This window comes from Herpailurus yagouaroundi, unplaced genomic scaffold, assembly GCF_014898765.1.
Source record: "Herpailurus yagouaroundi ecotype Mexico unplaced genomic scaffold, PumYag 184, whole genome shotgun sequence".
Classification (NCBI taxonomy): domain Eukaryota; kingdom Metazoa; phylum Chordata; class Mammalia; order Carnivora; family Felidae; genus Herpailurus; species Herpailurus yagouaroundi.
Genome location: NW_024412415.1, coordinates 31,653,923 through 31,668,785, shown reverse-complemented (window position 1 = coordinate 31,668,785; position 14,863 = coordinate 31,653,923). Strand labels below are relative to the sequence as shown.

The 14,863-nt window shown below is 55.0% G+C and overlaps 1 protein-coding gene across 1 annotated transcript in view; it reads right to left on the bottom strand.

Moving 5' to 3' along the window:
• SMAD6 (SMAD family member 6) overlaps positions 1-14,632 on the bottom strand; it is a 77,066-nt gene extending 62,434 nt beyond the window's left edge. The window contains exons 1-3 of the mRNA XM_040493053.1: positions 12,648-14,632; positions 4,961-5,017; positions 1,217-1,294 (exon numbers count right to left, since the gene is read on the bottom strand). Coding sequence (XP_040348987.1) covers positions 1,217-1,294; positions 4,961-5,017; positions 12,648-13,461 — 949 coding nt within the window. The 5' untranslated portion in view covers positions 13,462-14,632. The remainder of the gene's footprint in view (positions 1-1,216; positions 1,295-4,960; positions 5,018-12,647) is intronic.
• Between the last annotated feature and the right edge of the window lie 231 nt (positions 14,633-14,863).

The following is a 14,863-nucleotide window of genomic DNA, read 5'->3' as shown; positions in this document are numbered from 1 at the left end:
GGGCTCAGACACGGGAAATGGCCAGGCAGCCATGCACAGCCAGCATCGTGTCACCCTTAGAGTCATGGGGAGGGGGTGGCAAGAATGACAGACAGATCTTCACGTGAAGGAATGGAGGCATTGGGGATACAGTCAGCCCTTGCAGGAAAGGGGGGACAGAGCAGTGGTTATAAGCACAGTGGCGAGTGGTTCTGCTACTATGTGACCCTGAGCGAGTCCTTTACTGCTGTTCTGAGCTGATGCATGGAAAAGGGGCCCGTGCAGAGGAAACACTAAACAGCTATGGTCGCGGCTATTGCTATCATGACATGGGCGTGGGGCAGGGGAAGGGCAGCTGCGATGCAGACAGACAGAGGCCTTCACGTGGAGACCCAGCCATGCCCACTTGGGAGGCAGCTCCAGCCTGAGTGGCTGTCACACCACACAGCACAGATCCAGGCCACAAGCCCCAGCTGTCTTCACGGCACACCCATCCATCATGTTCCCAAAGGGTCCCACAGACCTCAGCACCAGAGTCCCTCCTGGCCCTCGATGCCCCCCGGGCACCACCAACCTCTGATCTCCTAAGGAAGGGTTGGTTTAGGTAGGCCCAGGAATGTGAGGCTCCCTGTGGCCAACTCTTAATTGCAGGGGATTGGGAGACTCCAAACTGGGGTTCTCTCTGCTTCCCAGCCCAGCATCCACCGCTCAGGGAGAGACATGGAAGCTACCAACCTTTGGCAAACTCCTCGTTTGCCAGACCCTCTGTCCAAGCTCGTTCTACCCACTCGACCTCCACTCTTCTGACCCTCCACGTCTGTCCTTCCCCAGAGGTGTGGACAGGAGGAGAAACCCACAAAGATAAATATATACAAACACATCCACTCTGGGGCTTCTTGGCAGCTGGGAAAAGAGGTTCCCCTGCTACAATGAGGGATAGAGGGTCATGCTGGGCTTTCCGTTTCCATGAGACAAGGAGGAGTCCACTGGTGAACATGTGGACCAACAGGCACTTTCAAAGTGACCATCTTTAGATCTCATTCGTACAGATTGTCGTTAACCCCAAGGACGCCAAGGATGAAGACAGAGACAGTCTTCCTATCCAAGAGGTGGGAGGAAAGGGGAAAAGAAAAGGAGGAAGGAAATCAAAAAGGCCTCCACCAAGCCCCCGCCCCCAACCTGTCCCCCTTCTGTGAAGTTCAACACAACAGCAACGTGCAAGGACAGAAATGCCAACCTGAGAATTCACCCGGGGCGGTGATGAGGGAGTTGGTGGCCTCCGTTTCAGTGTAAGACAATGTGGAATCAGATAGATCTACGGAAGAAACAAAAAGACAACTCAGTTGGCTGCGGGGCGCTCCTCTCTTTTCTTCTCACGCATCTGTGTGTGTACGTGTGCATGTGCACACGCAAGGGCTTGCAAAGGGCGACGTGTCCCTCTCAGCTTCCTGATGCCACTCTGTAACTTGGTCCCGCGATCACGCGAGACCAGGCCAGCCGGCCCTGGAACTTCCCTGGAAAATGCTGACTGCTGCAGCCCTCACACCTGAAAAAGTTTCAACTGCCCTGACCACAGAAATAACCCAAGTTCAGGGGACTGAGCAAGTAGCAACTTGGAGCCTCTGTGGGTAAGGTTAAATTAAGCCCCTAAACAATTCATAGTTACTGTGCTTAATTACAACCATTAAAATTCTTAAAGTTGTTCCTTCTTGCTTCCTTCCTTCCTTGCTTCCTTCCTTCCTCCCGCTGGAGCTCGGGAAGCTCTGTTTTAACAAGTTACCAGCCATCCTCACTCTGTCCCGCTTACACCCCTCTAATTAAGGGCTCAAGCATTTGCTCCCAGATTAACTTTTTTTCTCGCTCTTCCCTCCTCCACTCTTTAACATCCAAACCTGCTCACGGAGCAACTTTCAATGCCTGGACTGGTTTTTTTAAGGCATTCTTTTTTTTTTTTTTTTTTTTTTAAGTAGTTTTAAGTACTTTGTATGGCATGCATTATTTGTTTTTCCCTGTCTGCAGTGCGGTGAGACGAGGAAAAGAAAATCTTTGGCACGTTTTCTCTTGGACACTAAGCTACCACCTTGACAAGCCAATGCCTTTTGGGGGCAGGCAGACTGGCAAATTTTTTCCTCTGCGACCAGCTATGGGGCGTTGTCCATGTGAAGGCGTCAAAAGGTACGTTCTGTGAGGTTGACAGCTCATCACCTTCTTACCCAGCTCAACCCAGGTCTGGCTCAGTGGGTCCCACCTGACCAACCTGGGGATTCCTGGGACCAAAACCGTTAGCCAAGGCCCTGGCTAGCTAGAATTCCATTCGATCCTGTAGGATTTTTTTTTTTTTTTCCCTTTTACCACATGGTTTGGGGAGCGGGAAGATGAAACATTAACCAGTTCTGGGGGGGGTGGTTTGGGGTTTTTTTGTTGTTGTTTCCCAATTGCCAGATGCTGACTGGGTGTTCTGGGTTTTATTTTGCTTTTTGGTCTCATGTGATCACAGAGGCTTAGAAGTGAACTGACTTTTTGTTTATGAAAAAGCAACAATGCAAGGAAAAGAAAATAATACAAAAAATAGCCCGGACTATTTATCAGGACACGAAAAAGTTATCTGCTGCTAAAATGTGTTAGGAGGAAACTACGGACACATGGAAAATCTCTTGGAAACAAAAATAATAACCCCAATGCCCAAGTGGGAACTTCTTAAAAGCGTTTTGCTTTTTGGATCTAATGTTCCCAAAGTGCAACATCGCAGGCTGGACCCTATTCCTTGCGGAAGCCGCTGTAGAGCCAACGTGGGCAGCTCTGTGAGGGTCCCAGGCATGGGAACGGTTCCCACCTTTCACAGCTAGTAAGTCCCTATCCTGCATCCTTCCAAACCCTCCCATTTATTGCTTCTAGCGAGGCCCTGACATCTGATACCCTGCAGTGGCTGATGGAGAAAAAGAACACTCCCAACTTTGATCACTGCTCGAGCCCCAGAGAGGGACCCTGCTTTGAAGCTGGAGCCCCAGGTTTGAGTCCAACCTCCACCATCAGTCATAAGAATCAGGGCTCACCAACTTCTTCTGCAAAAGGCCCCAGAGCGAATAGTATTTTCAAGCCTTGTAAGCCACACGATCTCTGTTACAGCTACTCAACTGTGTCACTATAGCATAGAAGCAGCTACAGACAACATGGAAACAGGCAAACACGGTGATATTCCAGCGGGATTTTTTTTCACGGATGCTAAACTTTGAATTTCATGTAATTTTCACATGTCAGGAAATATTACTCTTTCGATTTTTTTTTTTTTTTTTAACCATCGAAAAAAGTACAAAACATCCTTAGCTCACGAAACATACAAAAAACAGATGGCAGGCCATAGTCTACAGATTCCTGAGCTATGTGACCACCAGCAAGTGTCATTTCCTCTTTTCCGGGCCTCAGTTGTCCCATTTGTAAAATAACCGGGACACCTGTTGATTTCCAAATGGTCATTCTGCAGGGCCAGGCGGTGTCCTGATTTTTGCTGCTTTATCACAGGCTGACCTGCAATTCCTCGGGGCAATGATCCTCGACATTCGAACTAAGGGGCTACATTTACTAAGAACCTCTGAGGGTTCCCCCCCCCCCCAATGGATCTACAGATCTTCTAAGCGACCAGTGCAATTATGTTGACTTGGGAAATGCTGAGACAGGCCTGTGAGGGAGGGATGGGGAACCGCCGAGCTGAATGGGGTTTCTGCCTCAGCCCTGCTGCTCATTAGCTGCAGGGCCCGCTCCAGCCCTCAGCCAGATTCCTCATCTATGAAGTGACAGGGTCCCACCAGATGACCTCTTCGGTTCCCCCAGAAAACTAAATAAAGCTCCTCCATGCACGGGATGACCATCCGTGGGGAAAAACAATGAGGAAGTTGCCATCATTAAACCACTGACTCACACACCGTCATGGGACAGGCTCTGTCCTCCTAGGCTGAAGAGGTCAAACTCCTGAAGGGACCCGGTGGGCATTTCTGACTGCACAAGGCGGGGGTGGGGGGTGGGGGGGGGGGTGGCCTGGAAAGAAAACTGGCCTGGATGCCTGAGAGTCTGCGACACTTAGAAGTGACCTCCCAGATGATGCTGACACAGGCTACTGGGAAGAGGCCTTTACCAAAAACAAAACAAAACCCACTTCTTGTGGTCACTTGGTGGAATGTGTGAGCATCACTACTGTGCTATCGGACTTTGGAAGCTTGACTCCCACGGGAACTGCCTGGGTCGCAAAGTTTCTCTCTTGGTACTTAGTAAAGCCAAACGAACTCGCCCCATTCCTGGTATCCTCCTCTGGGGGACCCAGCAGGGCCAGAAAACAAGCCACCGCTACTTGTAAAACCACATGCAGCTACTCCAGAATACGAGCTGCTCATCTAGCCCCAAGGGTTTCCAGAGAACACTTCTGACTCTGAATGGGACCTGCCTACAATGACATTACCACCTCCACAGAGCACACCCCGGGGTCGGACCACGCCAGGGGCTTTCTGCACCAAAACACGGATTTTCTGCACAGTCCGACGGTTGTTTCTGCCCAGGTGAACTTCCTGGCTTAAAATGGGGGGAAAAACACCACCCCTCTCAAAAGGGACTTCATATGCTCTACCTATCTGTCATAGTGCTAATTAACACAAGCCAAAGGAGAACAACCAAGGGCTGGGGGAGGGAGAGAGGAAAAGAGGGAAATACCAAACCCATCTCCAATGAGGTGCTTAAGTCAAAACCCATTCGTCTCCCACAGGCCCATGTTTAAAGGTCACAGAGAGGTTAATGATGAGCCGAGGAATTTCAAGACGTAAATAGCCGGCTGCAGAGCCTGGGTCTGCTTTGGCCCGACCGGAGGTGTGTTTGTAAGACTTCGCCCCATCTCAAAGGCAACCAGGCCTGCTTTCCCCCCTCCCCTCCACACCCCTGAGCGCTGAGGCTGGGCCCTGGACTGAAAGGGAGCCGGTGGGAAGGAGGACACACTTACCCAGTGGCTTGTACTCGTCGTGAGGAGACAGCCGAGAATAGGGGGGCGGTGGTGATTCTGAAAGACAGGAGACAACGGGTCACTGCTGGGGTGGGGGGGAGTTCACACCTGGGGGGGTGGACCTGCTTTTGATCATCGGTTTCCTCAAATAATAAATCCAGCCCCCAGGAAACTCTCCTCTTTTGCCACCACGTCTGCTGCCCAATAGATGAGGCCACAGGCGTGGCATACAGACCCGGCTGGACTCAATCCCTCCTCTGCCACCTTTGGCCGTGTGACCTCAGGCAAGTTGCTTCACCCCTCTGAGCTTGTTTCCTCAGCTCTAAAACAGGGACAATAATCACAAAGACCTTCCAGGTGTGCCAAGAGGGCAAAAGAAGACTATGTCAAACAGTTCTTGGTATTCTAGAAACATACATGCACAAACAGTAACTGTTACTGTAACAAGTCAGAGCTACGGTTCCCGGATAAAACACAGGAAGCTCTGTTAAATTTGAAGTTTGGACATACGTGGTGTAATTTTTAGCATAAGTATATCCCTTGCAAGATTTGGGACATACTTACACTAAAAAATTACGTGCTGTCTGTCAGAAACTCAAATTCAACTAGGCATTCTTTAGTTTTATTTGCTAAATGTGGCAACTCTAATCAGCACCGAGCATGAGAGACACAGAAGCTCCTTCCAGATCAGCTGCATTACAACTGACATTCTTGGGGGCAGGGTGGAAGGTAAGATTGGCTAGATCCCAGGAAGTCAACCCAGCTACCTAGATGAGAGACCTTAAGCCAGTCACTTCCAGCTAGCTCTCAGCCTCAGTCTCCCCCTTTGTAAAGAGAAGGGGTGGCCCACACGTTCTCCGTGGCCTCCCATCTCAGACCCTCTGTGATTCCTTATCGTCTACGGTATTTTTCTTTGGGTTTCCTTTCATTTGCCCAAAATACTCCTCCTTGAAAACATATATTTTGTCTTCAGAAGAATTCCTTAGCCTCTTGCTTTAGGGGAAGTAACAATTTGCTAAACTAAGTAACAATTTGCATGAATGAAATGACCCTTCATTTTCCCTAAATGAAACTAAACACCATCAAATCGCAAACTAAAACAAACTCTCGGTGGTAGTAAAGTGGTAATAACTATTATTAGGCAGGTATCAGTAATGACACAAGGGGTAATAAGTGTTTTTCGCAATGATAATAGGGCACAATTAGCTGTAGGAGCATTTGTTTTTTGCTCTGTACACCCAATGCAGCTTGACTTCTTCCCCACCCCAGCATTTCCAGCCTGAAATTACTTCAACAAAGTGAGGGCTCTGAGGTCTAGAAACAGGGAATCTTTTGTGGACAGGAGTTTGAGAGAAGGAAAAGTGAATCACAGAATAGCCACTGGGGACAGAAGCAAACATGTGCTGAATGCCTACCCTATTTCTTCCTCCATGCAGGGCATTTTCTATTTCGTTTATTGTGTTTCATTCTTCTGGGTCTTAGGTACAGAGTGGTTAATCATGCTCATGGGTACCTATTCTTATTTTGTCCTTTCTCCAAAGTAAATAAGATGGCCATTATTATTCCCATTTTACAGATGTGAAGACTGACTTGCCCAGTGTCCCCCAGCCAATCATGATGGAACTGGAATTTGGGCCCGGGCCCGACTTGGCTCTACATCCCAATGACACAGGCAGCAACAAGAGGCACCCCGTATCACACCGCCTCACCCCAGCGAGGTCCAGCACGTCACGGGCACAGAGAGGGCTCAGTAAACATCTAAAGTCATTATCCTCATGATGGTGACGAGGATAATGGCAAAGTTCGGGCCGTGTAGACAAAGGTGTGGAGAAAGAGCACCTAGAAGGCCAAAGGGGTGACCCCAAGGAGATGCCAAGCCAGACTCGAGGAAGGGAACCATCTGCCTTCAGTAGGACCCACGTCACACCCACTGGCGCAGGCCTTGGGAGGGGCTGGAGACCAGACTCAGCGAGGACCAGCCTTGCTTCAGGACACGAAGCAGTACGCAAGCGGGGCTAGAGCTTTACCAAGAAAGACAGTTGAGGCTGGCGCTCCCACTGTACAGTGACCACTGAGGCCTGGACAGTGGGAGCAGCTCCCTCAGTGCCACACGCTGAACTGGTCGTAGAGCCAAAGTCAGGACTAGAAGCCAGGTCTCCTGATCCCCAGCCTCATGCCCTTCCCACCACCCCACTCAACTTATCAGAAGGCCTGCAATTCCTGGGTCAGGGCTCCTTTTGCAAAAATCTGATCGGCTAAGGCTCAGGCCACACATGGTGGGGAGGTGGGGGGGTGCTCCGGACAGCTGCCCTCCCAGATCTGTCCCCTGAAAGTGAAACCTGCCAGCAATGGGCCGTGGAGGCTGGAGTCAAGCCACTGTAATCAACCCCAGGATTTCACCCAGGGGCTGCTTACCTGGAGCCCAAAGCTGAAAATACAGGGGAGAAGGGCTACTGAAGTCCCCTCTTGAAGGAGCTGCCTGAGACAGCCACCACCCATGGCCACACGCAAGCTGGGTGTGTCCTGATGTGAATGAGGCACAAAGCGAATCTACAAACTTGGAACGTCCATCTCACCAGCGAGGGAAGCACTGCAAAGCTTTGGGGAGGGACCTGACCAGGCCCCCCCGTGCTCCAGCAGAACAGTTCGCACAGAACTGTTTAACAACTTTAGAGGCTGGAAGCTGAACGCTACATTCCATCCTGGGCAAGTTCAAAAGTATGAAGGCCCACAGACTCCGCCATGAGACACGGGGATTTATAATGTCAGGCGGTCACCCAGGTCAGCTGCTGCTTTCAACGGATGGGGCACCCGAGGTCCGGCCAGGTAGGCCACAGAGGAAGGCACAAGATGTTATTTTACTTCAGCTCAACAAAGGGCCAGGCCAGGCGGGAACCAACACCCGGTTACCTTTTTTGAACACCTGAGTTCTTCTGCTCACCTACCCTAAGATTCACTCTTTGAAAGTGTTGAATTCAGTGCTTTTTAGTATATTCAGAGTTGTGAGACCACCACCACAATACAATTACTGGACATTTTCATCACCCCAAAGAAGCCCTGTCCCGTTAGCAGTCGGTCCCTATGCCCTCAACCCGTGGGCAACCACAAATCTACTCTCAGTCCCCGTGGGTTTGCCTATTCTGGGCATTTCACACAGACTCACATAGTAGGAGGCTCTTTGTGGGGAGCTTCTTTCACCCAGCATAATGCTTTTAAGGCTCATCCGTTCAATAGCTGCATTCTTCTTTATGGCCAAATGATACTCCATCGGATGGATATACCACATTTGGTTACCCATTCATCAGCTAATAGACATTAGGGCTATTTCTGTTTTCTGACTTTTAGGAATAATGCTGCTATGAACAGTACTGGGTAACCTTTAACCGGCCCCTCTGCTTCACTCCCACACTTCCAGGCCCCACGGATCTGGGAGAGTGGAGCCCTAGGTCATTAACTCAGGTGGACTACTCAGTACGCGAGACAAAAGGACAGAAGAGGAAGTGTGGGCTGCCTCCAGGCCCTCTCTCCGCTCCCCTCCGAGAAGCTACCTGATGAGTGAGTGCCAAAGTTGTGTTGATTTTTTGGTAATAAACTTAGATGCTCTAAACTTGAAGGGGAGAGCCGGGGGGGGGGCCCCCCCCCCCCCCCCCCCCCAGAGCCCTGCAGGCTCCTCTGAAAGCAATGGACATTAGAGAGACAGACAGACAGACATCAGACACTCCAGCCCCCTCAGACATCCAGCCTCAGGCATCAACTTCAGGAATCTCCTCCAACTTCCTTCAGAAGTAAGAGCAGTCAGCCAGGGGCCAAGTGTACCAGAAGGTTAGTGCTCAGCTCAGCTCGGCCCAAACGTGCCTCTGGTTAGCCCCCTAGTGGGTGGAGGGGGGTGATACTTAGCCTTTCGGGATCTGGACCCTAATTCTAAAGCCAGAAGAGCTCCCAGCCTCTCCCAGTGCCTGGTAAGGTTTCAGTTTGGGATAATGCCTTCCATCCCCACCCCCTTTGAGCCCATCATCTCCCTTAGGAAAGGATCCGCTTGCCTCCCTGGGCCTCCCGGTTGCCACCTTCCGCAGGGGGTGGCTGTGGGTGGGGAGGGGGCCTCCCGAGTGCCCTCCCCTCCACCCCCAGAACCTGAAGGCTCAACCTCAAGCCCGGGACGGGAGCCTCAGAAAAGGAGCTCCTGGCGCTTTAAGGCCGGCTGAGCCTAATTGCCCAGATTCCCCCGGCAGCCAGATAAACAGCGCGGCCGGCTGGCGCCAGCAAGAGGCAAACTGCACATTATCACCCCTTCCTCACCTCCAAGGAGGAGCTCCGCGGAGCAGGGCGGGCGGGCCGAGGGGCCGCCAGAGGGGCGGGGCAGGGGCTTGGAAGCCCAACTTGAAATTGATCTCATTTCAAAGGGATAATGCCAGGCCAAATAAAAGGAAAACTTTTTAGCCCATTCTAATTCCTATAGTCCTGGCCTGGGAACCCTGTGTTTTCCTAGGCGGCCTCCTCCAGTCGTTTAGAAGTTCTCTCTCGCTCTGTCTCTTTCCCTGGCGCAATTTGGATAATAGTAATTTACTGAATATAATTACAGAAAAAAAAAAAAAAGTAGTGAAGCAAAGAGCAGGAGATTTATTCCAAAGTTAATGGATACTTTCAGGAGAAAGGAGCTGTATAAACACAGGTTAAACTGTGATTAAAGTATTTCTCCACATTTCCGTCCACATAGGCACCGAGCTCAGCGAACTGGCTTTTCCCGGGACAGAAAGACACACAAGAGGGAAGGAGAGCTGGGGTCTGACTCCCAAGGGGTCGAAGGTGCAGGGCAGGGCCGGGCACAGAGGAAAGACCCCCACTTTCTGAGACAAGCATGGGGGAGAGGGCAGGGCAGGGCAGGGGAGGCAGGCCTGTGTCACCTGGAATCCCCCCATATCAGACCCTAGGGATTCTGTCCACCTCCTCACTTTACCCATGGGAAGGGGAACTGGCCCCAATGTCCCAAAGCAAGTTGATGGATGGGAGCAGGGTTTGCCCTGAGCAGCAGGGGTCAGCACTGCCCAGAAAGGGGCCTCCTGTCACTTGGGCTCCCTGTGGGGATCAGGTGGGCACTGGTGCCCCTCAGTTGGCCTGCTGGGTATGCCGGTATACTCTCCAGCTATGTGCCTGCTATCCATGAGTGTGTCTGTCTTGTCTGCCCCAGTGCCCCAGCCCTCTTCCCTCAGAGCCCTGGAAGGAGCAGTCTCCTTATCAGGATGCGCACGGCTGAGCTCCAGCTATGCACCCGCCCAGCTTCAGGAGCCAGGCTGGCGGCCAGGCAGCAGGGGTGGGGTGGGCAGCAAAGGGCTCCCCAGTTCTCGGTCCCAGCGGCCCAAGCCACCAGGCAGGGGATGAGGCAACAGGGTCAACCTGGCGCCTACTGAACACTTTTCCCAGACCATGGGTCCCCCCCAACTGCCCCCAGGGTAGCTTGAATGGGGGAAGGAGGGGGAGGGCTGGCAAACAGGCAGGAGACACAGCCCCTGCACCAGTGCCTCCTTTTGGGAGGAGAAAGGGAGAAAGGGAGTCAAGTGCCAACAATGCTCAGTCTAGAATGAGATGTGGAGAGTGTTCTAGAGCCACCCCCATTCCACTCACGAGGAGACTGTGAGGAGAGGTTATTCACCCAAGGTCAAACTAGCCTTACTAGAGAGCCTAGGACCAGGTCTGTGGTGAAGAACTTCCACTGCAGGGGAAAAACTGCCTCCCAACCTGTACCTGGCAGTCTGTGAGGCTCAAACCACCCCCTAAGGTGACTTCTAATCCAAGGTGTAGAAACAGGGTGGGGGGAGGGGGCCTGTCTGTTGCTCCAACATTTCCACGCCATCCCTTCCGGCTCACACACCTGAGCTTGCCTGGCACCTTGACTCTCGGCTGGCCCTCCCCTCCTCCTCCATGCCCACCTCCCCAACCCATCCTCCAAGGTGGTCTCCAAACAGAGCTATGGAGCTCCTGGAGGGGATCCTGTTACCTGCACACCCCACAGCGCTCTGATAGTTCAGACCCACTGACCTGGCCCTTCTTCCCCCATCTCTGCCCCATCTCCCTGCCCAGATTATGTTTCTTAAGGGCATGGGTCGTACTCCTATTTCCGCTTTCCCCACTCTGGCACCCAGTACGGTGCCTGGCACAGAGCAAGTGCTCAACAAATAGTCACTGGCAAACTGACCTGGTAAGAGAGAAAATACCTGCCAGAGCCTGCTAAAAAGCACACAGTGAGTCCCACCAATTATCGCCCACTAAATAAAAATGATGAGGGACAGGGTAACCACAAATGGGGACCTGGGCCCCAGAGTTAGGGAGGAGACAGGGTGGCAGAGGGGAGGAAGCCACTTCCAGGAGAAGCTGTCTGGAAGAGGAACAAGGGACACAGAAAGCCTACCACAGGTCACAGGTCAGGGACTGCCCACAGCCCTTGAATCAGGCCTGGAGTGACCATGTGGGGACCAGGGCGACCAGATGAATGCTGCCTCTCCCCACCTACCCCCCATCAGTGCTGTCCTCAGGAACCACCACTGAAGCACATTCCTTTCCCCTCCAGCCACTACACTGCACAGAACAAGACATCTGGGACAAATCCTGGGCCCACCCTCCCCTTCCATACTAGGTATCAGAAGATCTGTGATCTGACCCTCTATGTGCCCCCAGGCTGGGTGCAGACTCTCCAGAGGGGACAGACTGGAGGAGCTCAGAGCCCTTCCAGGCCCAAGAGCCTTTATTCTTCCAGCAGGTCTCACCCCACAGGCCCCCCCAAAGCCACCTAAGATGCATACACCCCTAAGATGCTACAGGCAGAAATGCGCAAGCCCTGCAGAGCAGAGGTCAGTACAGGGGAACTGCAAGCTTCTGGCCTGCCAGAAGCCTCCACCTGTCCTCACCTCTGTTCCAGAACCCAGGGCCTGCTCAGGTAAGCAGTGCTGGGGGTGGGTGTGTGTGGGAAATCCCAGGAAGAGAACAAAGGAGGGAGGCAGTTCTCAGAGGTAAATAAAATATCTGGCCTTCTCGCCTCCTCCTCCAGACACCTCCAGGACCCTCTAGAAAAAGTGGACACAGAATTGACAATGATGACCATGGCGGGCCCTGATATTTGACACCCAAGGGATGCTGGGAACAGTCAGGCAAGAAGGTGGTCTCCACTTTGAGAGAGGAGCTTTGCTCCAGAGTATACAAAGGAACAAGTGTGACAATTTATGAACACCGGTGACTCTGGCCGTGAATGATCTCTAACACCCCGTTTCACAACTTGTATCCACCTGGATATAGGAAAGTATCGCGTTAGGTATAAATAGACTGGGATAAACCGGGAGGGGGGCGAACGACTCTGTGTTGGGCTTCCGTCAGGCCTGCCCTTCTCTTTCACTGTCTATGAAGCTACAGCGTAAGTTAGGTCCCTGAGGCTGCATTGAGAAAACTCCAATGCACAGCCTTTTAAGTCTGCCGGAGCCGTAAAAAGAAGGTGCCATTTGACACTTGTGCCCCGATACCCACTTCCCGGCCGTCCCGCCAGGGTGAGGAGCTTCCACCGCGGGCTCCCACGCACCAGGGGCACCCGGGGTTGCAGCCCCAGCTCCCCCCGCCCGCGGCGTCGCGGACCGAAGGGCCGCGGAAGGGGGCGGGGAGGGGAACCCCCCCCCCCCCAACGCTCCCGGCCGGCGCGCGCGCTCACCTGGCCCGCAGAGCCGGCTGAAGTGGTAGGGGTTGCAGCACACGGTGGGGCCGTCGGCGGCGGCGGCGAAGCTGTGGCAGCCGCACAGGGGCTTCAGCTCCACGGCGTGCTGCAGGTCGGGCCAGCGGAAGAGGCGGCCGAGCAGCAGCTGCGGCGGCGCAGGCTGGCCGCCCAGGCGGAGGTCGGCGCGCGGCACCAGCACGCAGCCGCCCGGCACGCCGCCGCGGGACTCCACCGCCTCCAGCAGCGTGTCCAGCGAACGCTCCTTGAGCCGCTTCAGCAGCGAGTACGTGACCGTCTTGAGTTCCTGCTCGAGCAGCAGCAGCCGCGAGCGGGCTTCGCGACTCCGCCCGCCGCCCGCCGCCTCCAGGGCCGCCCCGGCCAGGGGGTCGCCGGCGTCCCGCGGCGCGCCCGCGGCGTCCCGCTCCGAGAAGAGACAGCAAGTCACAGTCTCGCAGTCACTTTCGGGCAGCCAGCCCGGGCCTGCCGGCTCCGCCGCGTCCAGCGGGGAGCCCCCAGCGCCGGCCCCCAGCTCCGACATGGGCCTCGGGGGGCCCCCTGCGCGCCGGCGCCTCCCCGCGCCCTGGGCGCCTCGCTGTCCCACCGCGTCCCGGGGCCGCCGCGGGGCTACCGGGCGGACTTCGGAGCGGCCGCAGCCTCCGCCTTCTCGTGCCCGCGGGGCCGGCTCAGCTCGGCTGCCCAAGCTCCCATCCTCGTCGCCGCCGCCGCCGCCGCCGCCTCCTTCCTCCCGGTCGGGGACCACACGACTTCGCCAAAGTCGCCGCACCAGCCCCGAGCGTTTGGACCTGAACATACGATATCCTTTGGCGCCGGGGGTGGGGGGGAGGCAGTCTCCGGTTACCGGGGGTCCGTTCCGTCAGCGAGGCGCCGGCTGCGCGGGCCGCAGCCCCACATGAAGCTCCGCCGCCGGGCGCCGTGCAGGTCGCGCACAGCCTGTCGTCGAAGGGGCGCCGCAGGGCTGCAACATGAGGGAGCTCGCCGGGCCGGGACGGCGGGGAACGCACGCGCGCCGAGCCGCAGTCCGCGCCGGGCCAGCGGCTACATGGACCCCGGCGGCCGGGCTACTCAGCAACTCCAGCCCCGGCGCTGGAGGGGGACTGCAGGCTGCCCTCCGCCAGAAAGACCCCGCATGGGCCGGCGAGCCTTCAAAAGTTGCGCGACTGGTCCATGAGCACAAAGCGCTCCCGCCGAACCCCCCAGATGTGTCCGGGCAGCCCTGCCTTTAAAACCCAAACGCTTAACTACATGGGCTTTTCCTGCAGGATCCGAAAGGCCGGCTTGTTGATACCTTCAGCTTCCTTCTTACTCCCTGCAAAAGAAGGGGGGGGGGGGGAGGAAAGAAAGAAAAAGAAAGCCCAAACAAAACCAAAATCCTGGAATTGCATGCACGAAAAGCCAACTCCGTCTCAGGTCCCAGGCGCTAGATGCACTTGGAGCAAGTTTCTCCTGAACGCGGGTGTCAACACATGAGTGGAAACTGTAAAAAATCCCAAAGAGCTGTTGGGAATCCTTAATTAAAAATGCAATCCACCGAGGCAGAGGTCGCAGCCCGCCCCACGCTGCGCTCGGACGCCCGGGGCGCCGCGGCTGCAGAGGTCGTCCCCCTCCCCCCTCCACAAAAAGTGCCTCCCGGTGGCCCCGCGGTCCCTGCGAGGTCTGGCGACGCAGCGCCCGGCGGCTCTTTCTCTCGGCTCGGCTCCCTCGCTCGCTCCCCCGCTCGGCTCTCTCTCTTTTTTGTTCTCCTCAAACGCACACTGAGGGCCCCCGGAGGAGCGCCGCGGAGTCATTGGCTGCCTCCCATCATATGCCAGTCTAGACACTTTGGCGGCTCCGCGGCGCTGATTGTTGCGCAAACAAGGTTTCAAGTTTCTTAACTCTTAAAGGAGAACACGTCCCATTGCAGGGCCCGAGGCTCCGAAGGGCCGGCTCCCGGGGCGGGCCGAGCTCGGGCTCCCGCCCCACGCTCGCCCCGGCACCCCCGCCCCGAGCCTGACAGCGCCCACGGCCCGTTTTCAAGCCCGCGTCGCGCCGCGGGCACGGATGCGAGCGAGCACACCCCCTCGCGCGCGCGCACACACACGCGAGTTACACAAACCACGGGCGAGCGGCGCGAAGGCTCGGTGGACACACTGAGACTTGGATGCAAACGGGGAGCTTTGCCTCTCTCTGGCTTGTGCACAAACTTACAAACACAC